The 25,267-nt window shown below is 37.1% G+C and overlaps 7 protein-coding genes across 12 annotated transcripts; 4 read left to right on the forward strand and 3 right to left on the reverse strand.

Moving 5' to 3' along the window:
* Window positions 1-3,749: 3,749 nt before the first annotated feature.
* LOC125195920 (subtilisin-like protease SBT1.1) lies at window positions 3,750-6,431 on the forward strand. The gene is made up of 2 exons (XM_048094207.1): window positions 3,750-3,862; window positions 3,974-6,431. The coding sequence occupies exons 1-2, from the start codon at window positions 3,856-3,858 to the stop codon at window positions 6,265-6,267; spliced, it is 2,301 nt and encodes a 766-aa protein (XP_047950164.1). The 5' UTR covers window positions 3,750-3,855; the 3' UTR covers window positions 6,268-6,431.
* A 182-nt stretch (window positions 6,432-6,613) lies between these two features.
* LOC125195921 (ATPase GET3A) lies at window positions 6,614-9,231 on the reverse strand. The gene is made up of 7 exons (XM_048094208.1): window positions 8,874-9,231; window positions 8,489-8,613; window positions 8,149-8,299; window positions 7,546-7,656; window positions 7,271-7,409; window positions 7,080-7,195; window positions 6,614-6,969 (listed from the first exon to the last, which is right to left on the reverse strand). The coding sequence occupies exons 1-7, from the start codon at window positions 9,132-9,134 to the stop codon at window positions 6,793-6,795; spliced, it is 1,080 nt and encodes a 359-aa protein (XP_047950165.1). The 5' UTR covers window positions 9,135-9,231; the 3' UTR covers window positions 6,614-6,792.
* Window positions 9,232-11,364: 2,133 nt separating this feature from the next.
* Window positions 11,365-15,869, forward strand: LOC125193832. Of its 6 annotated transcripts, none has more exons than XM_048091740.1 (17): window positions 11,365-11,490; window positions 11,595-11,685; window positions 12,069-12,243; window positions 12,332-12,437; window positions 12,661-12,743; window positions 12,867-12,893; window positions 12,983-13,089; window positions 13,249-13,356; window positions 13,702-13,782; window positions 13,942-14,006; window positions 14,176-14,232; window positions 14,353-14,424; window positions 14,530-14,778; window positions 15,021-15,136; window positions 15,218-15,322; window positions 15,400-15,550; window positions 15,642-15,869. In XM_048091740.1, the coding sequence occupies exons 1-16, from the start codon at window positions 11,437-11,439 to the stop codon at window positions 15,548-15,550; spliced, it is 1,647 nt and encodes a 548-aa protein (XP_047947697.1). In that variant the 5' UTR covers window positions 11,365-11,436; the 3' UTR covers window positions 15,642-15,869. The 6 variants fall into 6 exon arrangements, with proteins under 6 accessions (XP_047947697.1, XP_047947698.1, XP_047947699.1 ...); XM_048091741.1 differs by having other exon boundaries at window positions 15,403-15,550; XM_048091742.1 differs by having other exon boundaries at window positions 15,218-15,310; window positions 15,391-15,550.
* Window positions 15,870-15,953: 84 nt separating this feature from the next.
* Window positions 15,954-17,072, reverse strand: LOC125193836 (vacuolar iron transporter 2-like). Its single transcript, XM_048091749.1, has 3 exons — window positions 16,862-17,072; window positions 16,575-16,786; window positions 15,954-16,480 (listed from the first exon to the last, which is right to left on the reverse strand). The coding sequence occupies exons 1-3, from the start codon at window positions 17,052-17,054 to the stop codon at window positions 16,103-16,105; spliced, it is 783 nt and encodes a 260-aa protein (XP_047947706.1). The 5' UTR covers window positions 17,055-17,072; the 3' UTR covers window positions 15,954-16,102.
* An 886-nt stretch (window positions 17,073-17,958) lies between these two features.
* LOC125193834 (putative two-component response regulator ARR13) lies at window positions 17,959-19,581 on the forward strand. Its single transcript, XM_048091746.1, has 4 exons — window positions 17,959-17,971; window positions 18,177-18,423; window positions 18,499-18,575; window positions 18,762-19,581. The coding sequence occupies exons 2-4, from the start codon at window positions 18,186-18,188 to the stop codon at window positions 19,521-19,523; spliced, it is 1,077 nt and encodes a 358-aa protein (XP_047947703.1). The 5' UTR covers window positions 17,959-17,971; window positions 18,177-18,185; the 3' UTR covers window positions 19,524-19,581.
* Window positions 19,582-19,829: 248 nt separating this feature from the next.
* LOC125193835 (ribosomal RNA small subunit methyltransferase, chloroplastic-like) lies at window positions 19,830-23,201 on the forward strand. The gene is made up of 10 exons (XM_048091747.1): window positions 19,830-20,052; window positions 20,162-20,311; window positions 20,864-20,920; window positions 21,216-21,314; window positions 21,554-21,649; window positions 21,850-21,934; window positions 22,032-22,084; window positions 22,148-22,231; window positions 22,301-22,411; window positions 22,497-23,201. The coding sequence occupies exons 1-10, from the start codon at window positions 19,843-19,845 to the stop codon at window positions 22,584-22,586; spliced, it is 1,035 nt and encodes a 344-aa protein (XP_047947704.1). The 5' UTR covers window positions 19,830-19,842; the 3' UTR covers window positions 22,587-23,201.
* On the reverse strand, window positions 22,587-23,086 carry LOC125193837. The gene has a single exon (XM_048091750.1). It carries the CDS (start codon window positions 23,084-23,086, stop codon window positions 22,640-22,642), a length of 447 nt encoding a protein of 148 aa, XP_047947707.1. The 3' UTR covers window positions 22,587-22,639.
* Window positions 23,202-25,267: the final 2,066 nt, after the last annotated feature.

Genomic DNA, 25,267 nt, shown 5'->3' on the forward strand with positions numbered 1-25,267 from the left:
TGATCATTACTTTATGATTTTACAATTAAAAATATATATACAAATGAGAAAATAAATAAAAAATATATAAAATAATTAATGTGGAATACTATAAAAAACTACTCATCTCTATTAACTAATGAATTATCACTATATAAAATCTTGTGTTCAAATAAAAATTGTTCCACTTAGAATCTTAGAATTACATAAAGGGAGTATTAACAGTTGAATAAATAATGTCTGGGAACCAACTACGACGACAATTGAGTAATCAATATTTCCATGAATATAAAAATGCCAACAATTGAGTTAAAGAATATTTCCATGAATATAACTGCTTTGTGAAAAGATGATGTTTGTATTGATTGCTCGAAACAGGAATCAAGCCTTAAGGCTTAAAGTAAGAAATTGAAGAAAGAACAATCCCAAATAATGGGGACAAGAATGCCTTAAAAGCCGTTTTTAGCTGCCACAGATGGATTCCTTGATCGGTTTGGATCTGGTGTTTCATAGTACAATTTAATACTCCCTTCGTTCCATAGTGACAGGGGCATTTCATTTTGCGCACTCATTTTGAAAAAATAATTATAAATAGTTAAAATGGATAAAAAGTAAAGTAAGAGAAAGAATAATGTAGAGAAAAGTCTTATCTATAATATTCTCTCTCTTACTTTACTTTTTCTTCACTTTAACTATTTATAATTATTTTTTCAAAACGAGTGTGCAAAATGAAATGCCTCTATTACTGTCGAACGGAGGGAGTAGTATTTTATACTCCCTCCGTCCCCTATTATGAGTCACTCTTTGACCGGACACGAGTTTTAAGAAATGTAAAGAAAAGTTAGTGGAATGTGAGACCCATTTTTTTATATTGGTTTTATAATAAAATGTGAGTGAATTGAGTTAGTGGAATGTGGGACTACTTACTATTTATGGTAAAAATGAAGTGTGATTCTTAATTGGGGACGGACCGAAATGGAAAAGTGTGACTCTTAATGGGGGACGGAGGGAGTAATCAACAAAAACAATATTTTAACATTATAATTTAATTATTAGGGTATATGGAACAATAGCCTCTGTTGTGTAGAGTAGTACAATAGGGGATCCAAATCCATCCTTGATCACCCAAAACATTTTTATATTAACAAATATTAGACGTCTCTAACCATACTTCAAAAATGAGTTTTGATGTTCAAATCTTCTCCAATCATACATCAAACTCAAACTCATTTTTGTTAAATTTTTTTAAACAATACCAAATATGGTGTTATTGCAAATATTTGTGAGAAAAAAACTAAAAAATTGTGTAAATTTTGAATTTAGTGCAAATGGTTAGAGATAGTCTTAAAGCGAATTTTACCAGGCCTGAATAGAGCCTGTTTTCCTTTTCCAATATTTATCGGGATCGTGTTGATTTTACGCTCTCACGCAGCTGATCACTGATCGTGGAATTTTACACCTAGGATAAGCTGATCACGTCTCCTAGGCTCTACTCACCAACCCCTCACTCCTACAGTCGCATAGTAAGCTCGAGATTGGCTTCTACAAACGTTCAACACATAAGATCCATCCCGGACTATCCCCTGATCAGTTTTAGCCTAGGGTTCCTTATCTATGTTAGCTCCCTACTCCAAGTTAAAGAGACATTGAAGTTAAGGCCTTTATCGGATTAAGTTTGCTAGCAAAACCCAACACGGATTGAAATAAACACATAGACAAGAACCAAAACATGGAAATCTATCAAAACAAAGTCATGGATTCATATTTACAAGCTCCCCTAACAAACTAGAAGTAATCCCTAAAATATAGCCACTCTTTTGTTCCCTAAATGCTTACGCCTTCAAATTGTAGTTTCCTCATCTAGCTTTTAGGCCTTTTTTTCTACTTATACAAATGCGTAGTACTCCCTCCGTTCCTCACTAAGTGAAGCATTACTTTTTAGCACGGATTTTAAGAAAGTGAAGTTTTATTAATTAAGTAGAAAGAATTAAAAAGTAGAGAGAAAAAAGTAAGAGAAGAAGTGTAAAAATGAAAATAACTCACTTAGCTTAGGACATCCAAAAAATGAATGTGAATCACTTAAAGGGACAGGGGAGTATCATTTTCATTTCTAGCACTTAAGACTTTGATCAGTTGATGAACTTAAAAAAGACATCCTTAGAGAGTGTTTTCCCCCTTTCCCCCTTTGGGTTGAGTTATCTTTTGAAGTTTTTGCCATGTTAGCTTTAGCCAAATTCTAGAAATATGCTTCTAGTATAGTGTTAGCTATTAGAAATCCGGGTTAAGCATAATTGTAAATAAGCTTGTATTGATTGTAGTATTTCTGTTAAACTATAGTAAGTCTCATTATATAAGAAGAGTTTCCACATATATCATATGCATGGAAAGATTTACTTGTTATATTATTGATTTAATCGAATTCTATTTATGAAAGAGGTCTCTGCAATCTTTACAAGAAGATTTGTGAAAATTCCAAAATTTGCTACCTTGGTCGAGATATCAGCCTACTTGGTAAAATGGGTTGGGCTATTGTAGAAAATTAGTTTTTCATGTATTTTTGAAGTTTTATTTAACATTATAAATTAAAAATAGTTACATGATAAGTTACTACTCCTTCCATCCCATAAAAATAGAAGTTCTTTCCATTTCCGTCCGTCCCATAAAAATATCACACTTCTATTTTTGGTTATTCATTTCTTCTAATGAGGTGGGCCTTATTTTCCACTAACAATAATACTTCAATTATTTTTCTTTCTACCTCTTTCTTATTTTTCAGTTATGCATTCAAGTGTCATACAAAATTCTGTTTTTTTAGATGGAGGGAGTAGATCATTCTTCTCCTTTAAATGTAGTTTACAATTGAGGAAACTGAACTACAAGGAGGAATTTCAAATGTACAATATTAATATAATTCCGCCATAGTTGAAGCGTTTCTTTTTTGCACGAAAAGTCAGAAAAAAATGTTTATTAAGTTTAATGAAGAGATGATGAAAGTAAGAGAGAAAAAAAAAACTAGGAAAAAATAAGCTAGAACTTTTTATCTAGTATATTTTTTATTTATTTTCCCCCAAAAGAAAAGAAGACAAAAAAACACCATTTTTCTGGGCGCACCATTGATCAACTGTAGAGGGGGTTTAAGAATAGAATACTGAAAGTCTGAATTAAGGGTTTTAGGATTTCAGTCTTGCCCATTTTTTGTTGTTTCAAGTTATGTAGGATTTAGCTTTAAAAATTGGGTAACAACAGTAAACAACAACCAATTATAAATTATAACACCAACAAAAACATCATAACAAAATTCAGTGCCATAAAAAAACATTCAAAGCAGCAAAGAGCCATATCTAATGAATTTTAAGATCAAATATCCAACTCTACTGGGGAGTGATGATAAAGTTGAAATCAATGTTCAAAGGAATGGTCCATCCTCACTACTAAAGAAGGAAGAAAAAAGAGCACGAGATATTCGAGAGAGATCACCGGTTCGGTCCATCAAATCTAGTGATGAGGAAGAAGCCTTGAAGTAGAAGCAAGGCTAGTATGATGGCTGCTGGTCCATTTTGTCCACAAACCAAATCACCACTACATACTATCATTGCAATATGTCTTTGATTCTATTCTAACCATCTCTTTTGAGTACTAATCGTTTCTTAGAATGCAGATTTTCGAAGAATTCTGGATTGTTCTGAATAAAAGTTGCTGTCACTCATCAAACTGGTGCAGCTTTTGTTCTGATCTTTCTCCAATTCATCAGTGACAGGATAGCACGCCTCAGCTTACATTTCTCCATCTATAAATGTCTCACTCCATTCAGAGTGCAGTGCAGCCACTAAGTTTCTGACCAACAACTGCAATTGGTTCTTGATTTTGAGAAGCGTTATGGCAGGTAAAAAGTTGATCTTTTTCAAGAACAAATGCATGCAAGTTTTACTATACATTGTCCACGATTTATTTTTTATGCCTTGAAATTGTTGCTTATTCTGCTGATTTCCTACAGAGGCAGCTATGATACTAAGGACTATCCTCCTAGTTCTGGCACTGAATGTTGTTTCAACTTCTTATGCTGCCATGGACTCGAACGCATACGTTGTCCACATGGACAAGTCCAAGATGAGAGCTTTCGACGTCTCTGTTGGAACGTCGAGAAGATGGTATGAAGCAATGATTCAGTCTATCAATGTAGACTCAGGAGGAGGAGAGGAGGCAGAGCTCCTTTATGTCTATGAAAATGTCATTTCTGGCTTCTCTGCAAGGCTGTCAAAGCAGCATCTTGAGTCTCTAGCCAAAGCGGACGGGTTCCTCTCTGCCACCATGGATGAACTATACAACCTTCACACAACTCATTCACCTCATTTCCTTGGCCTAGAAGAGGGGATAGGCTTGTGGGATGCTGAGAATCTGGCCTCTGATGTGATCATTGGGGTGGTCGATACAGGAATATGGCCGGAGCACCCCAGCTTCCGTAGCAAGGGCCTGCCACCGGTGCCCTCTCGTTGGAGAGGGAAATGTAAGGCTGGTCCCAAATTCGCAGCCTCGAATTGCAACCGGAAGCTTGTTGGTGCAAAGGCCTTCTTCAAAGGGTATGAGGCCATTGCTGGGAGGGTGAATGAGACCTCCGACTACCGGTCCCCTCGTGACTCCCAGGGCCATGGCACGCACACTTCTTCGACTGCAGGAGGGAATCTTGTTAAAGGCGCGAGCTTCCTAGGCCTGGCTAAAGGGACAGCAAGTGGCATGAGATACACAGCAAGAATTGCAGCATACAAGGCTTGCTACCAACTTGGATGTGCAACTTCTGATATAGTAGCTGCAATGGAGCAAGCAGTCAGTGATGGTGTGGATGTGCTGTCTCTGTCGCTGGGAGGCGTCGCGAAGCCTTACTACGCGGACAGCATGGCCATTGCAGCATTCGGTGCGGTTAAAAAGGGAGTCTTTGTCTCAGCCTCAGCTGGCAACTCAGGACCCTCGGGTTCCTCCGTTAGCAACATTGCACCGTGGATGGCAACCGTTGCTGCAAGCTACATGGACCGCGTTTTTCCAGCCAGAGTCGAGCTTGGTGATGGCCAGATTCTCCTTGGCACCTCACTCTACTCGGGGAAGGCTCCCACCACGCCATTGCATCTGGCATACGATGACACTGCAGGTGGCCGTGTCGCTAGGTTCTGCATCGCCAACTCCCTCTCCCCGAGGCTAGTCAAGGGGAGGATTGTCATATGTGACAGAGGGATAAACAGCAGAGTTGAGAAAGGAGAGCAAGTGAGGATGGCTGGTGGAGCCGGCATGATCCTTGCAAATGGCGAGAATCAAGGCGAGGAGCTGCTAGCGGACGCCCACATCTTGCCTGCTGCATCTCTTGGAGCTGCAGCATCAAAGGCAGTCAAAATGTACTCAAACTCAACCACCAATGCAACTGCAGTGCTCACATTTGAAGGGGCAGTCTACAACAGCCCAGCCCCGGTCATGGCCGCATTCTCCTCACGCGGGCCTAGTCTGTTCGGACCAGACATTATCAAACCAGACATCACTGCACCAGGAGTGAACATTCTTGCAGCATGGCCACCAAACATAAGCCCCACAGAGCTCACAAGCGACAGGAGACGCATTCGTTTCAACATTGTATCAGGCACTTCCATGTCCTGCCCCCACATCAGTGGCCTAGCAGCACTGCTCAAATCACGGCACAGAAAGTGGTCACCTGAAGCAATCAAATCAGCTATGATGACTACAGCCTACATTCTTGACTCACAAGGCTCACCAATAGCAGATGTGGCCTCAGCAGGCTCAAGCTCCGCCACCCCCTTTGCGTTTGGCTCTGGCCACGTCAGCCCCCAGAAGGCGGCTGATCCGGGCTTGATCTACGACATCTCCACCAAAGACTACCTCACTTACTTTTGCAGCCTAAGCTACAACTCCACACAAATAGGCCTCTTCTTTGGAGGGAACTTCACCTGTCCAGATGCTTCTGATTTCCAAACCGGAGACCTAAACTACCCTTCTTTTGCTGTCCAATTCAGCAGCAGTGCTAAAAACACAACGTCAACATTTAAAAGAACAGTAACCAACGTTGGCATTGCGGTCAGCAGTTATGCTGTCAAAGTGTCTGAACCCCAAGGTATATCGATCATCGTAAGGCCTCGAGTATTGAATTTTAGGAAGATTGGACAAAAGTTAAGCTACAAAGTGACCTTCATTGCAAAAGGGATAGTATCCACTAACTTCTCATTTGGCTCTCTTGTGTGGAATTCGGATAATCATTCTGTTAGGAGTCCTATTGCAGTAACGTGGCTGTAGGAGAATGAACAAACGAATTCTCACCATCAATTTCAAGAATCTGTGATTTGATCAATTTCAAGATTATGATTTCAAAGCATCCGGAGTAATTTATATTTTCATGAGTGATCAAGCAACAATCAATGCGATGGGGTTGACACAATAAAATTCATTTTCCCTTGTTATAGAAGTGTGCGTGATTGATGCTATGAAATTTCATTCGTAACAAGAATTTTCGACCCAAACAAAGAAGAAAAAAACTACTCTCCATCCTACAATAATAAGAACCTTCATTTTGTCATCTACTAGTACAAGTGTACATCTTATCATAAAAATGGAACTGCAAAACAATGATTGTGACAACAAGTAAAACGTGAGTATTTTCTAGTATAAAGAAAAGCGTTATTCATCTGGCTGATTAATGCAGCACGTTTACATATGGTACAACATTGAATGAGATCCAACGACTAACAAAAATGAGGAAAACATAACTTACAAATAAATTCAAATAAAAATGCTAATAACCCCTCAAAGCCCTCTCTCTCTCTAAGCCTTCTGCTTCCCCTTGTTGAGTCTGTCCAGTTCTGCCTCCGCATTCTTGAGGTGTTCTCTCAATGCGGATACTCTCTGCTCCACCTCTTCTAATGTGCCTCGAGTGATGGATGGTTGGTACACGGATAGAAAATTGCGCGAAAATGCTTTCAATGCTTCAACCCCACAAACCTGTTACTCAAAACTCATCAATTATAGTGATCATACATAACCAAGAATCATTGTAATCATTACAGTGAACATACATCATTTCTTTGTGACAATCTATATTACATACATACCTCTTGGGGCAACAATGGCAGCTTAGTGATGTTGAAGTCGTCATATAGCATGTAAAACTGATTCAGGTATTTCTGCTGCATGCGCATTCTAGCTTTGAGCAACTTTGACTCCACAACTGAGAAGGACAGTGCAACTATTTAGTAATGAAATGGATTTGGAAGGAAGAAAATATTATAGTGACGTAATTTACCTTCTTCGTCATAAATTACTTGGTTAATGATGATATTATGAGTATCAATCTCGAATTTAGTAAGCTCCTGCACGAGCCGTTCAGTTTCATAAAGAGAGAGGAATTCTGGAATGCAGACACAGACGAAGGTTGTCAAATCCTGCCAAAAGAGAACGGTACAACATCAGGATTTTTAGGACAGTAAATGTAAACATGGGTATTGTTCAATTACTGAATTGGCTTTCTGGGACAATGATATACGAAAAATGTCGACTAAGAGCCATTTAAAATCTTACGGGATCCTTAAACTGCTTGTTCACTTGTTCAATCACTTCTTTCATGCCCTCAAGTTTTCCAAGGATAGCGTCTTCATTGAATTCATCACCGACACCAAGGAGGCGAGTCATCTGCCATGAAAAAAACCGAGAGTAGGTTATTTTCATGAATGAATCAACAACACATAGGAAATTAAAAATTAATAACTGAACTATTGAGCACCACAGCAGCTGAGAGAGTGTGAGAGAGCCAGAGAGGGAAAGAAAATGAAATGTGGCAAAAAATGTTTTTGGAGAACTCAGCGCATCATAAGCTATTTGTCATAATGAGATTCATATGAAAGAACAGAAAACCTAGACCAGCATTAACGTACAAGATACACCCAATAGAAGAGTAAAGTATATACTTTGGGGACTAGAATAACATAAAACTGCATCATCAATCTTGATAATTAATAAGTATGAACATAATAAAGAAATAGAAGCGGCAATTCTTATAAATTTATTGAAATTATCAAAAGTACTACCAATCCTTCTTATAGGAAGAATCACCTTAGTCTCAACCTTGTAATTGATTTTTTTCAATAACAACTGTAGTACACTTAATGAAAGAGCGAATCATACTTGGCTCAACAAGCCACCAAATCTGTTCTTTAAGCTCATAATCTTTGCAAGCCCTTTCTCTAAGGTTGAAGGAAACTGTAGCAACCGTAGGGTGTGGCCGGTTGGAGCTGTATCGAATACTATGACAGAGTAATCCATGGTTTGCACAAGCCTGGAGAATATTCCAAAAGTTAATCATGTCTTCTTCAGGAAGACCAATGTAATACACAAATCCATTTGCTTACACTAAGTAGATAGGTTTAAATTCCTCAATGAAGGATGGAAAATGCATAATAAGTGACGTTCGATAGAAAGAAAAACCATTTGCCAAAGGCAACGACATAGTAGACTTCAGACTTACTTTAGCATTTCCGCAAAACTCATTGCCTCATCGATTCCTGGTATAGAATTTGCTAGTTCTGACACAAATCCATCAGTTGCATCTGATCCAAGAGAGTCTTCATGTTCCACAGTCGGATCAATTTCCTAGAAAAGGAATCCCATTCAATGAAATGAATCGAGTAGAAAAACAATTCGAAACAAAAAACAGATCTTTTGATACATTCAACGCCTTAAATGAATCGAGTAGAAAAACTAATTAACATCGGTTAGGTGATAAGATTGGAACTCCAACACGAATCAAATTAAGTTCACATGATCGAGAATCAATCGCTACATCAATAAAATGATGAATAAAAGTTCAATTAGCTGGAAACATTGCGAAAGTGGCGAGGGAATAATTGTACCATTGCATACAAGTTGGAGAAGCCATTAACAAGCGAGGGAGACTTGGTGAACTTCTGCTGGAAGGCATCGCTTAGATTGTGGGCAGGATCAGTGGAGATGATGAGCACAGATTCACGGACGCTGGCGAGCAAAATTGAGATGATGGAGCTGCAGGTGGTTTTGCCGACGCCGCCTTTGCCGCCGACGAAAATCCACTTCAAGGAGTCCTGCTCCAGTACGTTCTGCACCGTCCCCTCCGGAAACTCTGCGTTGGATCCCATCGATCGATATGTATCAATTCAGTTGCAATTTGTTTGGGGATTTTTAACCGGCACTTGGAGTGAGGGAAGTCCGATTCTTTTCTTCGTCTCCTTCCCATCAATTTTCTTCAGTATTCCAACTTTACGCTATTTGCGATTCCACCCCCACTCTTTCGCGTATTACCAAATAGGGATTCAGTAAAGGAATGATATAAAGGATTTAAATTCATCGGCATAAATTAACGGGAATTGATTTATTATTGTTGATAATAAATACTCCCCCCCATCAATTTGTCACTTAGTTTTAGAAAATGTACTACTAAAATGTAAATTGAAAAAAGTAAGTGAAATTTGAGTCTTACTTTAATACTATATTAATTTTATAATAAAATGTGAATAAAATGAGTTAGTTAAATGATCACCACTAAAAATGATAAAAGTGAAATGTGACAAATTTTTAGGGACAATCAAAAATAAAAAATAAGTGATATATTTTCAGGGACGGATGCAATACTCCATCCATTCACCAAAAATAATATGATTTACAAAAGAGACTAATTTTAATAATAAACTAGTAAAGTACTACTAAAGAAAAGAGATATGAAAATAAGTAAAAAAATTATGAGAGATGAGAAAAAAAATAATAGAGATAAGCATAATGTTTCCATGTATGAAATGTGCCTATTTTTCATATACACCCCTTAATGGCAAAATGATAGTATAATTTTTTATGTAGGTGGATGAGTAATATAATACTCATATAATTTTGGATCATATGTATTCTATGGATGGAGTAATATAATACTCATATAATTTTGGATCATATGTATTCTAAAATACTTTGTAGCAAATTAAAATTATAATTATTACTCCCTCCATTTCATTTTAGAAGTCTAATTGACTTTGACAAGTGTTTTAAAATATACTTACAATGAAAAATTGGTGAAAAAGAGAGTAATAGAATATAGGTTATGAGTGACTCCCTCTGTTTTCTCATAGTTGAGACAAAACTTTTCGACATGGAATTTTAAGAAATGGATGTTAAGTGTATTAAATAAACAGATAAAAGAGTAAGAGAAAAAAAAATGAAAAAATAAAATAGAAAGTGAATAAAATAGAGAGAAAAAAGTAAGATAAAATAAGTAAAAAAATAAAAATGACTCAACTATTAGAAAACTTCTCGAAATAGAAAAATGACTCAACTATAACAGGAGTAGAACGAAATGAATATTACTCCTCCTATTTATGGAATATTTTTACTGCTAACTCCTAATATGAAAAAAGACTAAAATATTTTGATTAGTCACTTTAACTCAGTGGATATATATTGATCCCATGATACAATGTTACTATAAATTACTAATCTTAGCCCTCCTTGAATGTTGTTCATCTATCCAAGATGACGTGATATTACGTTGTGAAAAATTAATATTGACAATTTAAAATAGCATATAATAAATTAATAACCAAATAAGATAACTAATATTATTATAGGTTCAATATTACTTATACAGATTTCGATATACAAAAAGTATTTATCTCACTTTGATATATTCGGATTTGGATCCTGTGCTGTGCAATCAATCATAACAGGGAATGGATGCTGTTACAAACAAACCATTATTATACTTATAAATTTTAACATTAAAATATTAATCTTTTTTATACAAAATTATGTATTTTGAATAACATCATCCCCTGTTGTAGTTGATTGTACAACAGAGGATCCAAACCCGATATATTAAGTCTATACATCAGTTGTCAATCATCAAAGAAAAGAAATGATTTTTAATCAACACTACTGCCTATCATCTTCTACGATACTAATACCATGCTGCAAATTAATCCAACTGGTTGAGTGAGTCATAACTCGGTCTTATTTTGGAGGTTCTGTGCCAATAGAAATAAATCCAACTTTAGTTCGTAAACAAAAACAATGTTCAAAATGGAACAGTTTGTCAGACCAATCCAATTTCCTACAAATCATACTACTACACAACCCCAATAGGCCAATACATTGCCGCAGTAGTTTCATTGCTGGTATTTATAATTTGAACTCCTTTTAATTATGGTATTTATCGTACCCAATTATCTGTCAAAAGGCTTTAAAAAAGTTTTTAATAAAATCATTGTTTAAAATACTCCAACCATAAATTTTTTTTTGCTTAAACACAATTTGTAATTAATCTAAAAACTTCTCTAAAACCAATAATAATTTATTTATAACCAAAAAAATTCCCTTAGGGCTCCACGCAAACCCCATTATTCGAAAGCTGCTTCTATTTCTAAAACCTTCCAACTTGGGAGCTTTACAGTCCCAACAATGGCGATGGCTACTGAAGATACCAAGCTTGAGCTTTTCCTTCAGTGGCTCAATGTTCGTCGACACTTCTAAACTGAACAATATTAGTAGTTAATTTTTTACGATCCAATTCTCAATTCGGAAAAAAACAACCATTGAAAAAAGGCTTTTGAATTCAGGTCAATGGAGCGGACTTACGTGGTTGTGAAATCAAATACTGCAATTCCAGTAAAGGGTTCGGAATTTTTTCATCCAATGATGCTCCTGATGGTAAAGTATTTACTTTTATTTTCACTTAAAAATTCAGTCTTGAATGTTGATTTATATTTGCTTTTATCTGCTTAGCTATTAATGTTTCACAGAAATTTGAATAGTGGCAGTCTGGAGCGTTTTGGTAATGACATTCATCATCCTTTTTGGAACTTGAAACCTAGTGATGTATTGTTTCATGATCCCGTATTTTAATGAAAAAAAGTAACATATAAAGTGGAGTATTTAGGATAGATTGCCTCTGAGAATCCATTAAGTTTGTTAGTGTAGTTAAATGTAGATCCTTGAGTAGCTATAAAACTCCAATTTTGGTTATTGCAGATTTCTTTTCCTTCAGTTTTTCCTGCCAATCATCTGATTGATTTAACTGCTTGTAAATTCAGGAATTTTTCTGGTGATTCCACTTGATCTAGCTATAACTCCGATGAAGGTCCTGGAAGATCCGTTAATCGGACCTGCGTGTAGGTCAATGTTTGAGGAAGGCGAAGTAGATGACCGATTCTTGGTGATGGTCTTTCTGACAGTGGAGCGACTAAGAAAGAACTCAACGTGGAAACCGTATGTATATAATGTATTTTTCATTTGTACTTTGTAATGTGGAAGTTTTATCTTGGATGACAATAAATGTCTTGTGACTTAATCTCAGATATCTTGATATGCTCCCTACTGAGTTTGGAAGTACACTTTGGTTTAGCGATGATGATCTTTTAGAGCTAAAGGGCACAACATTGTATCGGGCTACTGAACTTCTGGTAAAGATGCATTAATTTGCTTAAAGTTCCATTTTGGCTGATAGAAATGTCAGGATTGCACTTATGCTTTGCAACCTCGACAACATTCTGTAGCACCTAGTGCTTTATGTGGTCAAAACAAAATTGTTAGTGATTATTCACACTAACTAACTTGTCATTTTATTTGCGTTGCTCTGATATTTACTATTAGCATATGTGACTGAAGACAGGTTTCTGTTAACAGAAGAAAAGTTTAAAGACTTTGTTCGACGAGAAAGTGAAAAAGTTGGTGGACAAACTTTTGGCTCTTGATGGAAATCCAGAAAGGTGAGTGCAGACTGTAACTTAGATTTTCACTTTCACATCACTGCAGGCAAATTTTTTACGTTGGTAATGGTAACAGACAAACAGTCCATTTTTTGAGTTTAACTTCCTTGTTGGTTTTGACAGTCAAGTGAGATTTGAAGACTTCCTTTGGTATGTCCAGACCACCTTCTGCTTCTATACACTTAAAATGTCAAGACTAAAGCTTTAAGAAAGGCCATTGATATGAAACATCCTTACAGGGCAAATTCAATATTCTGGACCCGGGCTCTTAATATTCCTTTCCCAAGCTCTTATGTCTTCCAAACAGGTCAACCGGAGCAAGAGTGTGGAAGCAGCAATGCTCCTGGTGGGTCTGCCAATCACGATTATACTGAAAAGTTGGCAAATGGGGAAAATCGCTATTACTTCCAACAATTTATTAACTTTATACTTCCTTTGGTTCTTTGGTTTACATAATTGATTATGTCGTTTCGGTTCTTAAAAATGTGCTGTTGTGTTTTCTCAGCTACTGAGATGAACGGATCAAGCCAAGTTTCTGGATCTGAACCTGCCTCACAAGCAGATTCTATATTCGTTGAGGGTCTAGTGCCTGGCATTGATTTTTGCAATCATGGTAATCTAACTATCTTAATTAAATGTTCAATGTTTTTGATATGCAGTTTGCTCATTTGGTGCATTTTACTTTAAGCCACCGTTTCACACCATTTTCCTTCTACTTTCCATGCTTTTCTTCGTATATATACTGGTTGGTGATGCACTATAAAGGTTTTTTTCTAGATAAATCAATATACTTTTAGAAGGAATAGATTGCGAGTAGCTTCCTGTATAGTAACTTCTCAAGATTAATTGACGAAGATATGCCAACCACTCATAATTCATGTTTGGTATATTACGAGTTTACGACTTGAAAGAGATTCTCATGTCATTCTGTTGTCATTCTGCGAAACTCTTTGTCTAGATATAAAGGCAGCGGCAACATGGGAGGTTGATGGAAGTGGATCATTGACAGGAACCCCTTTCTCTATGTACCTTCTTTCTGGTACAATTCTTCGACTTGTCATTAATTACTGTAATTAGGCGGGGTTCTTCCTTTCTGAAGCATATTGTACTATATAAACATATTTTTAGCTAAATGTAGTTAATTTAGAAAAAAAAAGTAGATTTTAACGAAACGCTAAGTTTTTCTTCCCCTCATCAGCTGGGGTCATCCCTATCCAAGGTGAAAAAGAGATATCTATCAGTTATGGTGCCAAGGGAAATGAGGTATGCCGAATTTCTGGAAACTTCTCTTCGAAATTCTCCCCTTTAACTTTTTGACCAGTGTATTTCTTTTAAAGTTTATTTTAGAATTATGCAAGTATTGCTTCATATATGGAGTATTTTATTTGACCCTTTTTTGTAGAGTTCTTTGATCAATTTAGATTTGTTGCAGGAGCTTCTTTTCCTTTATGGATTTATAGTAAAGGACAACTCAGATGACTATCTAATGGTAATGTTCCTACCAATGTACAATTTCTTCCCTTTCATCTTATTAGAACTCTCTCTCTGATTTTATTATGTTGTTTTATATCTTCACCATTGACATCGTTTCCATGCATAAACGATGCAGTTACATTATCCTGTGGAAGCAATTTCCGATATGCCCTTTTCAGAGGGTAAACTGCTGCTTCTTGAAGAACAGGTGCTTGATTGAGTACCACACTCTACTTTTCCTAAATACATACTTCGTGTTTTAACTTCTGTGGTGCAGGTAGATAATCCTTTGGTCCATTTTTGGTCTTTGCAGAAAGGTGAATTAAGGTGTCTTTTGACGAGAAATTTGCTAGATAATGGCTTTTTTCCTGAGTGCACCTCACCTCGAGGCACTAAGAGCATGGAATATGATGACGACCAGGGGTTCGATTATAAGAGTGCACGCCGCACGATACCCTCGTATGCTAATAAACTTGTTTTCCCTGAAAAGTTCTTAACTGCATTGAGAACAGTTACCATGAAGGAAAGCGAACTTCAGCAAGTCTTTTCATTACTTGAGGAGGTGCGTGCACTAGGCCATCATCTTTCCGTCCTTAACTATTATATCCTCTCGTGTTTCTCTCTACTTGCATAATTCTTCATGGTTATTGAGTGTGTGAAATTACTAAAGAACTATTATATCGATTTTTAGAACTTAAATTTCTTCTGCTTTTGTCTCCAATCAGCATGATATTTGTGGATGATCATATTTTAGTTATTTATTCGTCAATTTTCCCAACCGAATTCTGAGAATCGTTATTGTAGGCTGTCGGATCTGGAGGAGAGAGACGACCGTCTGAAACTGAAGTTCGAACGGCTATATGGGAGGCTTGTGGGAATTGCGGTGCTTTGCAATTGATTGTCGATCTTCTTAACATGAAGTAATATTTACCTTTACAATTATTGTCGAATCAACTCTAAATTTCTATTAAGCTCACATCTTGAGATGCTGGAGTAATGAGATTTTTTGAATGCTATCCGTGCGAAAGGTTGATGGAACTCGAAGAGGGCTCAGGCACTGAAGAGAGCGATGCCGAGTTGCTTAAGAAAGCTGAGGGCGGCGCAAGGTAATGATAACAGTGCCAGCTTCGGTTTCAACATAAACTGTATGCCAAGGCCAGATTAATCAGTTTTGTTTTCGCAGCAGCAACGGCTCTGTTCCGATGAGCAGGACGAGGTGGGCTAGTATAGTATACCGTCAAGGCCAGAAAGAGCTCACGCGTCGATTCCTACGGGAGGCAGAGCATGCCCTGCAGTTAGCATTGAGCGAGGACACAACTAAGACATCTAGCTAGGTACATTTACACAACAATTTTGAGATCGTTGCTACATTTATATATTACTACAATTTAATCTATTACTCAAAAACTGTTCTTTCTTCAATAGGTTTCACAAACATCAGCGAAGATGACTGAATTACTACATTTGGAAGCAAGTGCAGAAAGGTTACTCACTTTCAGCTATGGTTTTTTTCAATTTGAAACAAGGCATGTTCATGAACATGTCAAATAAATTCAGATGTGGTACATGGATAAATTAATATTTTTGAAATATTTTATACAGGCAACTAAAAAGATGCCTTTCAATAATAATATGCTCGGATTGAAGTTGTCATTTTTCTATTTCGTGCATTTTAAACAATACTTTGTAGAACTAATAATAATGCGAAATTTCGAATTTTACTCACACTATCCAATATCCATTCAAATTCTCAACTAAGTAGAAATTAGTCAGTTTCTTGGTATACATAGGCTAACAATATAATTTCCAATGATCTATCACACACATCACATGTGAGATCATTTTCATCAACCACTCGCCAAAATTGTGGGCACTACTCATGGAAGTCATTCATCCAAGCCAGCGACATTGCGCAGAGTCCAGCCGATTCCGTAGGCGGCGGCGCCAGCCACTGCGCCGTTGAAGAGCGTTATACCCATGGAGGCTGCATAGTTCTGGCCTGCAAACTTGGCCTTGGCAATTCCCAAAAGGGCGAGGGCGAGCGCGGAGAGCACGCACGCCCCTATGAACTTGATCTGGTCGTTGTCCGTGAAGGGGATGAGGATGATGAATGCTAGGATGGGAGCACATCCAAACACCTGAAACGCCACGAACGTGATGAGCCCGTTCTTCCATGGTTTCTCCGATTGCTCCTCCGCTCCCACCCCCCTCGCCATTTTCTCATCCACCATTATGTCCGGATACTTGTTGAAGATGCTCACAACCTAAAAACAAAAATTTTGGTCACTATACGTGCATTATATATATAGGGTCCTGTTAGGTTGCTAGCTATCTTAAATTGCTAACTGCTAACTATACCATGTCTGCATCAGCAGCATCCATCCCAAGCTGCTGATAGCGACGGAGCAGGTCTTCCTGCTGAGCTCCCCGTTGGTTTTCGACGTCCCATTGCGCGACGCTCCTCTCCTTGGCAGAGACGGCTTTCTCAGTGCTGGTCGACATAAAATCGCCAAACCCCATGGAAATCCCATCGGCCACAAGATTGGCAAATCCCAACACCAAAACGTCAACTGCATGCAACACACTAAATATTAATCCATCAATATATCTATACAAAGATGGAGTGTATAGGGAAAGGAATTAACCGGAAGAAAGGCGGCCGGCGGAGATGGAGGAGATGAGGGAGAAGGAGGTAATGATGGCGTCGAGGCCTGCATACACAATGCTCTTCACGAATTCCCCTTTCCAAGGCTCTTTGGGCCTTTGGCTTTTCCTATTTCCGCCATCGCCATTGCCATTCACTAGGAGAGGAGCATTAGTATTACTATTATTTTCCATTCTGATAAAATATTTTGCAGTTAATTTACTTCACCGAATCAATTAATAAATCTACCATGCATTCGTGGCAGCATGCATGGGATTCTCTCACCACGTGTCGTGAGCTCAAATGGTTACCAGAGTTTTACGTGGTCAAGATGCGCACGTGTGCCTTTTTCATGGGCCTAGTGCTTTATGGAGCTCGTGGCATCCACACGCTCAGATATTCAACCCGTTTACCCGAATACCCGACTCCGATTGGAATCCACAATGTTCATTTTTATGAAAGACATCAAAGCGATAAAGCGAGTAGACATTCTAAACAATGCAACAAAATTGAGTAAATTAGTAACAATTCTGATTTTAATACTACAGAAAAAAGCAATCAAAATGGCGTGATCAGACGTGATTATTGCTCATATGCAATGTAGTAATTACATATTTATTACATACCTGAGGCATTGTTTTGTCATTACCGTTTTGTTAGTTGATTAGTTTCACCACTATCTATACATTTAATTATTTTTATTCTATCATAACTATTAAGTTTTTTGTGTTAGATAAACTACAAGTCATCTCTTGAACTTCAATGTATCTACATGAAAACAAAAAAGATGAATGGCAACAAAGCTATCTCTATGGGGATTCTTGTTGTCAATGATGGCCTAGCATGCCAAAACAAAGTGTCAGAGGTACTTCGACACTGCGATTACAAAGGTACGAACAGAATAAGCTTCGACCTTTTAGCGTTGTTAATTACTATGTTCCTTGTTTTTCTCCTCAGTTTTGCATACTGGAACTGTTTATGATGCTTTACATTCAATATGGGAGAACAAGGAAAAGGTTGATCTTGTTATTACAGATGTGCACAAGTTAGAATCAGACGGCCTCACAATCATCCAAAATATTAAAGGAAACATTGAAATTGCAGGTTATGTGTAAGTAAAAGCTTCTCTTGGTAATGCTTCTCCACATCAGGTACATTTTATGTGAACTTAATCAGCATCATTGGTACTTGCAGTGATAGATATTGATGAGAAGGCCGACCTCAAAGGCGAGCCGCTTAGTTTATCTGCGTATTTTTTGACTGGTTTGAGCTTGACTGATTTGAGTCATCTTCTGGTGAATGCAAAACAAGTGAAGGAAGACAAAATGGTGGCAGCAACTAATCAGCAAGACAATGTTCAGCTAGCATCCGTTTCTAATGCTGTCGTTGCTGAAGCAAACAAGGATTCTTTGTCGATTGAGGATGCAGCACGCTTGAGCCAGAAACAGAAGACTGTGGAGTTATACGAGGAGACAGGTTATAAAGGGAAGAAGCGAAGGATTACTTGGACAAATAAAATGCATCAGAAATTCTTGGATGCAATTGAAAGACTGGGATATGACAGTAAGATCATGAGTCATTTTATGAAGTTGACAATATGATTATTGTTTTAGCAACATTTTGTCTTGCTTTTGGCAGAGGCGGTTCCTAAGAGAATAGTTGAAGTTATGGGCGTCCCCGGGCTTACCAGGGAGAACGTTGCTAGCCATTTACAGGTTCGTTTCTAGTCCAATTTGAGACGAGGATTCAATTTCATCTTCTACAATGGAAATCAATCTGTGTTTGCACATATAACATTATTTACAGTGGATGAGATCTTCAAACTTTAATGAAGAATCATCTCATTAATCTCATCAGAAATTAGCATACCTCATGAAATTCATTAGTTGATCTTCCTGCAGAAATACCGGTGGAGCATGAGACGAACAAAGGAAACTGTCTTCGGCTCACATTTGACAGGTGAAGATCTTGTCTTTGGCTCTGCAATGGGGACTGAGTTCTACACAAGAATGAGAAGTGATGTGAGAAACATGATGCAATGGAGACACAAATATTGTTCGTCTTCTAAGAACTCCAACACCAACAAATTTGTGGGATACAGATTCAAAGGTAACCAAATTGACTATGGTCCCATCAACAAGATCAACACATTTGCAGAGTTCTCTACTACAGAGAGATTACAAGATCAATCCATGAACTACGTTCAACACCACCCATTGTTGGATCAGAACACTAGCTGCATTATGCAACAATCTTCTCTGTTAGGGAGTTCTGCATCAAGAAATCATTGCCAAGAACCAGACTTGCTCTCCTCGTATGCCTTGGAAATCGAGAGTCTGCTCCAAGGCCCTCCAACTCAACAACCACAGCAGATCTCAGGAGACTCTTTGCTAGACCAGCTGGAATCTTGGGGTTCCTCAGCAAATGCAGTTCATTTCCACGATCCGACAACAGCCTCTCCAGTGCTTCATCCTCCCATTCAAGATTTCTTTGATGATAGCTTTCAGCAGCATTGTTCTCCTGTCACAACACCACCATTGGCTGAGATGTTCCGAAATTTAGATATTTTTGACCGAAACACATACGATCAGATTGATATACAAGAATTTGATGACACCTATTTCAGTCAAGATGATTATACATATAGCAACGTTACTAATTAGGAACTTTGTTTATCAATACTTTGATATTTTTTACTTCTCTTGTTATACCAGCAACATAATGCAATTTCATATATATTATGAAGAACATCACAACTTTCTCTTTTTTTGTTGTTAAATACTCCATTCATTCCAAGATCATCAATATTTCTTTTTGGCGATAAAGTTTGAGAGAATAACATAAATAAGTGAAAAAAAAGTAAAAAGAGATAAAAATGATTGATTTTTTGTAAAAAAATAAAAAATAAAAAAATGACTTATTTAATGACTGCAAATTAGTACTATGCTGAAATGAAAGTAAGTTATCTACTCAACGGCTACAATGAGCAGTCTCTTCCGCCCAATCCTTTCCTTCCACCAAACCAGAACGCACGATATCCTCGCCGCCGGCAACCTCGGCGATGCAGTGCCGCGTCTAAAAGCCAGCGGCACAACCTCGAAAGGGAAACCCGTAAGGAAACAAGACGACTACCACTCCACCCTTAAAGCCCTCAACTCCAAAGGCCGTTTTCCAAGAAAATCTCTCGGCCAGGTAAACTTTATCCTCAAAATTGAAAACGGAAAAGATCCATTTTTTACTTAATAATATTATTTTCTCAATTTCTCTTCTTCTATATCGTGTTATTTGTCTTCCGTTTTAGCACTATATGGTAAATGGGTCGGTGAATGAGGAGCTAGTGGCGGCTGCTAATGTGAAACAAGGTGATGTAGTGTTAGAAATTGGGCCAGGAACTGGTTCTTTAACTAATGCGCTAGTGGAAGCTGGTGCAACTGTTCTAGCTATCGAAAAGGTTGGTTTTTGGGTATTAATTAGCTTTTCTTTATCTTAATTTTGTTGTTGAATGTTATCAGAGTACTATCCAAGTTTGAATTATGACCTCCTCAATTACTGATGGACTTTAGTTTCTTGCCAAGATGTACCTTTCTGTGTATGCATATTTGTAATATACATGTCTGGATCAGGTTGTTTTGATTATTGGAGAAATGTTTCTGAGACTAATGAGTGAAGAGAGATTGCAACTTGTTTGGCATTTTAGAGACAGGAGATCAGACTGTTCTTGTATCAAATTCATTAGTGATAGATTGAACCTAATGTAAATTGGGGATTATCTACAGAGTGTAGGATTGATTAAGTGGAAGATTACTCAAACCTTAACCATGAAACCATGTGTCTAAAATTTTATATCAGAACTACATCATACTATTAACAAAAAGAAAATTTTAACCTACTGAAATGTGTTCTCCTGTTGTTGTGGTCATATATTGTTTTTTGCTATGTATTTTTGTAAGTGAATAGGTACTGCTGCGAAAAACCCTACTGTATTTTGGCTGTTTTTTTTCAGGATCCTTATATGGCATCACTAGTGAGGGAACGCTTCGACGGATTAGGATGTGTGAAGGTAGCCTTGTGTTCACTAAAAATGAGGCAATATCTGTATGTCTCTCATGAGTACAAACTTGTTTGTTGATCCAAGGATGCACTGTGCAATGATGCCAGCATCTCATTGTTAATGATTAAAACACACACACACACATCTGAACACCATGTATTTCAGCCCTTCTTTTTTCTGCTTGGATCTTGTAATTAGTTCTTTCTTGGACCCTTCATCTGAGAGAATACATATAGCACTATCATGACATACTGGTCTACTGACACTGCTTAAAAGGGCTTGTTTCTCTATTTTTTATGAATAGGTTGTGGAAGAGGATTTTACAAGATCCCATATACGATCTCATATGTCCTCATTCTTGTCAGCTAAAGACCCAGCACATGGAAATTCATCTATGGCTAAGGTTTGGGAGTTCTACTAACTAACTCCGCTGTACAGTTTAGGTTTAACGGTTGCATATTAGGCTCATAGCTTTATTTATGTACAAAGACAACAATTTTTGATACACTTTTGTTCGGTAACCAGTTTCAAGATACATTCTAAGAGACGCCATTTTTTCCTATGCGATTCACGCATTATTTATAATCTTGCAGATCTCTTAAAGCTCGCATTGGCATATAATGTTTCATCCCTTGATTGTAGGTGGTAGCGAACATACCTTTCAACATAAGCACTGATGTGGTGAAACAACTTCTTCCAATGGGAGACATCTTCTCGGAAGTGGTGCTTTTAATTCAGGTACGAAGCAATATAAGTTGTTATATTGTACCCGAATTAGCTAGAACGTGTAAAGGAACTCAGAGTGTCTTTGCACGTTGATATGAGTGAGGTTACACCGTTCCTATTCCTTAATCCATCGGAATAGCCTAACTGGTTGTGGTCCTACTTCGCAGTCGGTAATATATTCTGTTCTCTGTCATCCCTATAATCCTTTTCAGGAAGAAGCAGCACAACGTTTTGTGGATTCCTCGTTGAAATCATCCGAGCATCGACCCATTAATGTTTTCGTGAACTTCTATTCAGGTAATACAGTAACAGAGTAGGATTAGTTAAAGTAGCAATCTTGCAAAAGGGGAGTAATAGATATGATATGATTAATCTGCCCTATCTCTCTCATTAGATCCTGAATACAAGCTTAAGGTGCCAAGATCAAATTTCTTCCCCCAGCCTAAGGTATCATCACTTCCCTCTGCGAATCCGTGGTTCAAAAACATCGCTCTGATGCCGTGTTGCTAGGTGGATGCCGCTGTGGTCGCATTTAAACTGAAAAAACCCGCGGACTATCCCAACGTTTCATCCCTCAAGAGCTTCTTTTCAATGGTAAAAAACCCCTGACCTCCGTTTTGAGATGATTCAAGAATTGATTTCCTTTCAATGGTTGTTAATTAGGTGAATTCTGCATTCAATGGAAAGCGTAAAATGCTGAGAAAATCTCTTCACCACATTTGCCCTTCAACTGATATTGAAGCTGCTCTATCTGCTCTCAATCTCCCCCCTACTGTAAGTTAAGTTTCTTCCCCAATTTTATCAATTACTAAACCTCTCTTCACCTTTTTAAAACCTAATTACCAATTCGTGTTTGCAGTCAAGACCCGAAGAGCTCACGTTAGAGAATTTTGTGAAACTCCACAATTCGATAGATAGATATGTAAATAAAATCACAATTGTGGAGTAATTGAATTTCACAAGACGATTTAGAATAAATAAAATGGAAAAAGAGAGAATTTTTCAAGCGTGAAACTGGTGAATCAATTCAAGAGCGCGCAGCTTAGTAATTAAAGGATCAAACACCTCCGGCGCCGCGTCGGCCTCATCCTCGAAGCTCCGCCGCCGCTGCTGCTCTGCGGAAGGCGAGAGGCGGCGCTTGGGCCTCTTGTTCTGTATAAAACACTCTTTCATCCGCCACGCCACCTTCTCGACGGCGGCTCGCGAGCTCTGCTCCTCGTCCTCGTCCTCCATCTGCATGGGCTCGCCGGCGGCGGAGGAGACGGAATTCTCCGGCGGCGGAGAGAGGAAGAGGGAGAGGCGGTGGCGGGCCGCGTGGAGCGCAGCGTGGATTTGGAGGAGTTGGGATGGATCGGCAGCGGATGGGAGCCGCTTCGCCATTAGGGCTGCGTGTTCTAGAACTGCGGCGAGCTCCGGCGGCGGCGCCTCCGCTTCTGTTTCGACCTCCATTGTGGGCGATTCTAATTGAGACACTGATTTTGATTTGCTAAATTCTTTTCCATGTTTCAGATATTATTCGTTGATTAGCTAGATTATCACATTTTCATTTTTTATTTGAAATCAATTACTACTAAATATTCCCTATACAATAATTATCACCGTAATTTCCATATTTGATTAATTTTGATAGGTAGTAGTATTTTTTTCAAATATCTATGTGAGAGGTGGGGTTGTGATTGATTGTAAACTATTTGGAAATCCCTTAACAGGGAGGTGATAATAGTATACTACTAACTACTCCTTTCGTCCGCCGTTAAAAGTCTCATTTATAGATGACACTGATTTAAGAAATATTAAGAAAAATGATGGAAAAAAGTTAGTGGAATATGGATCCCACTTGTACAATTATATATATTAGTTTTTAATAAAATGTGAGTGAAATGAGTTAGTGGAAGGTAAGACTCTATTACCATTTATGATAAAAGTAAACCGGGATTCCTATTCGTGGACGAATTAAAAAGGAAAAACGAGACTCTTATTCGCGACAAAGAGAGTTATTTATAGTGATAATTAATAATTAATTTCAATTTTATATATTAAAAATATCAACACAAAGACATAAATCTAACTTTATCAACCTTGTGTTGTAAATTTATGTCCTTATGTTCTATATTTAAATTTACACATTATATTGATAAAATTATGTCTTTTGTATTGATAATTTTAATATATAGAATTATGAGTTATTAGTTATTATTATAAATTAGTATTATATTAATGCAACCCAATTATCAATTCCTAATCACTGTATAAAGAATCTAGTGATGTAATGTAGAGATTTATTTTTAAATTAATTAATTCGAATTTAATAATTATAAAGAGAAATACCTTAATTATGTTAATTAAGAGGGTATGTTTTATTGGCTTAGGCTACATCAATATTGTCTTTGTGGTGTATATAAGATAAATTATTACTCCACTTTACGTGCCCAAATGATCTTACAGTCTCACTGTTAGTCTCTTTTTTTTTTTTTTTTTGAATTATATACAAGTATAAACAGAGTAAATTTGGATTTTTAGAATAAAAATGCATCAACCTAACGACGTGTCGAAGAATTACATTTAGTCCAAACAATCAAAAACATCTAGAAGTGAAAAAATAAAATAAAAATCAAATTCTTATTCAAATTTTTTTTTTGAGAAAACATCTTTTATAACCTTATCAAACTATTATTTAAGGTCCGTAAACTTTGAAAATATTATTTGAGATCCATCTACTATAAGTTAATATCATCGAAGTATTCTTTTTTACTTTTTTCAAGTTTTTTCGAACGAAAATACCTTCAATACCTTGAAGAGTGTACATTTTTACTAAACTTATCAGATACTCATATTTTTATAAATATCTTTACTATATATTTTTGACGAATTTTCTAAATATAATTTGACCTTCAATATTATCACTATTTTGTGATATGCAAAAACAAATTCATTCTTCTAGATGATTTGTAGGGATAGCATAAGTTGTAAATAAAATGATTTGTAGGGGTAGTGTGTTGTTTAAATTTTTTCAAAATCAGAAAGTTCATACTCTTTTGGGACGGACGGAAAAGGAAATAGTTCATACTCTTTGGTTACGGAGGGAGTATTAGTTTTATAATCAAATGTGAGTGGGATAAAGTTAGTGAATGTGGAGCTCATTAACAAAAATGGTAAAAATGAAATGAGACTTATATTGGTGAACGGATGAAAATGAGAAAAGAAGACACTTATTGGGAGGGAGTATTACATTGTGTGTGAATGGCGGAAGTTAGATTTGCAAAGTCAAGTTGAGGATCCATTAGAATATCTATAAAAGGGGAAAATGTATATTGAGAAGGCACGGTTAACAATTACCTTCTCAAAAAGATTATTATACATTCTTATAAAATAAAAGACTCTAAAGAAAGTATAAATTAAAAAGGTAAACAATATTAACTAACTTTTACCTTTTCTATCAAGAAGAGGTAAAGATACCTTCTCAAAATGAAAGAAGGTATAATACCCCCTCAAATACCCTTTCTACTGAAACATAAAATTTTATGAATGAAGAAATAAATATGATAATTATTTTTTTTCTCTCTCTATTTGTTATTTTTCTTGGAGATGGTCTTAGTTATAACCTGGTGTCCATAGGTTTTAACCGTGTGG

This window comes from Salvia hispanica, chromosome 6, assembly GCF_023119035.1.
Source record: "Salvia hispanica cultivar TCC Black 2014 chromosome 6, UniMelb_Shisp_WGS_1.0, whole genome shotgun sequence".
Classification (NCBI taxonomy): Eukaryota; Viridiplantae; Streptophyta; class Magnoliopsida; order Lamiales; family Lamiaceae; genus Salvia; species Salvia hispanica.

Excerpts from the sequence above, each read along its gene's own strand:
- LOC125195921 (XM_048094208.1), bottom strand. The coding sequence starts at position 9,134 with ATGGGATCCAACGCAGAGTTTCCGGAGGGGACGGTGCAGAACGTACTG. Across the intron at positions 8,300-8,488 it reads AGTTTTGCGGAAATGCTAAA|GCTTGTGCAAACCATGGATT; the intron begins GTAAGTCTGAAG and ends AATATTCTCCAG. Across the intron at positions 7,196-7,270 it reads AGTAATTTATGACGAAGAAG|TTGTGGAGTCAAAGTTGCTC; the intron begins GTAAATTACGTC and ends TGTCCTTCTCAG.
- LOC125193832 (XM_048091740.1), top strand. The coding sequence starts at position 11,437 with ATGGCGATGGCTACTGAAGATACCAAGCTTGAGCTTTTCCTTCAGTGG. Across the intron at positions 11,491-11,594 it reads TTTTCCTTCAGTGGCTCAAT|GTCAATGGAGCGGACTTACG; the intron begins GTTCGTCGACAC and ends TTTTGAATTCAG. Across the intron at positions 13,357-13,701 it reads CATTGATTTTTGCAATCATG|ATATAAAGGCAGCGGCAACA; the intron begins GTAATCTAACTA and ends CTCTTTGTCTAG.
- LOC125193836 (XM_048091749.1), bottom strand. The coding sequence starts at position 17,054 with ATGGAAAATAATAGTAATACTAATGCTCCTCTCCTAGTGAATGGCAAT. Across the intron at positions 16,787-16,861 it reads CGCCGGCCGCCTTTCTTCCG|TTGACGTTTTGGTGTTGGGA; the intron begins GTTAATTCCTTT and ends TGTTGCATGCAG. Across the intron at positions 16,481-16,574 it reads ATGCTGCTGATGCAGACATG|GTTGTGAGCATCTTCAACAA; the intron begins GTATAGTTAGCA and ends TTTTGTTTTTAG.
- LOC125193834 (XM_048091746.1), top strand. The coding sequence starts at position 18,186 with ATGGTGGCAGCAACTAATCAGCAAGACAATGTTCAGCTAGCATCCGTT. Across the intron at positions 18,424-18,498 it reads TGAAAGACTGGGATATGACA|AGGCGGTTCCTAAGAGAATA; the intron begins GTAAGATCATGA and ends TGCTTTTGGCAG. Across the intron at positions 18,576-18,761 it reads ACGTTGCTAGCCATTTACAG|AAATACCGGTGGAGCATGAG; the intron begins GTTCGTTTCTAG and ends ATCTTCCTGCAG.
- LOC125193835 (XM_048091747.1), top strand. The coding sequence starts at position 19,843 with ATGAGCAGTCTCTTCCGCCCAATCCTTTCCTTCCACCAAACCAGAACG. Across the intron at positions 21,315-21,553 it reads GAAATTCATCTATGGCTAAG|GTGGTAGCGAACATACCTTT; the intron begins GTTTGGGAGTTC and ends CCTTGATTGTAG. Across the intron at positions 22,412-22,496 it reads CTCTCAATCTCCCCCCTACT|TCAAGACCCGAAGAGCTCAC; the intron begins GTAAGTTAAGTT and ends TCGTGTTTGCAG.
- LOC125193837 (XM_048091750.1), bottom strand. The coding sequence starts at position 23,086 with ATGGAGGTCGAAACAGAAGCGGAGGCGCCGCCGCCGGAGCTCGCCGCA.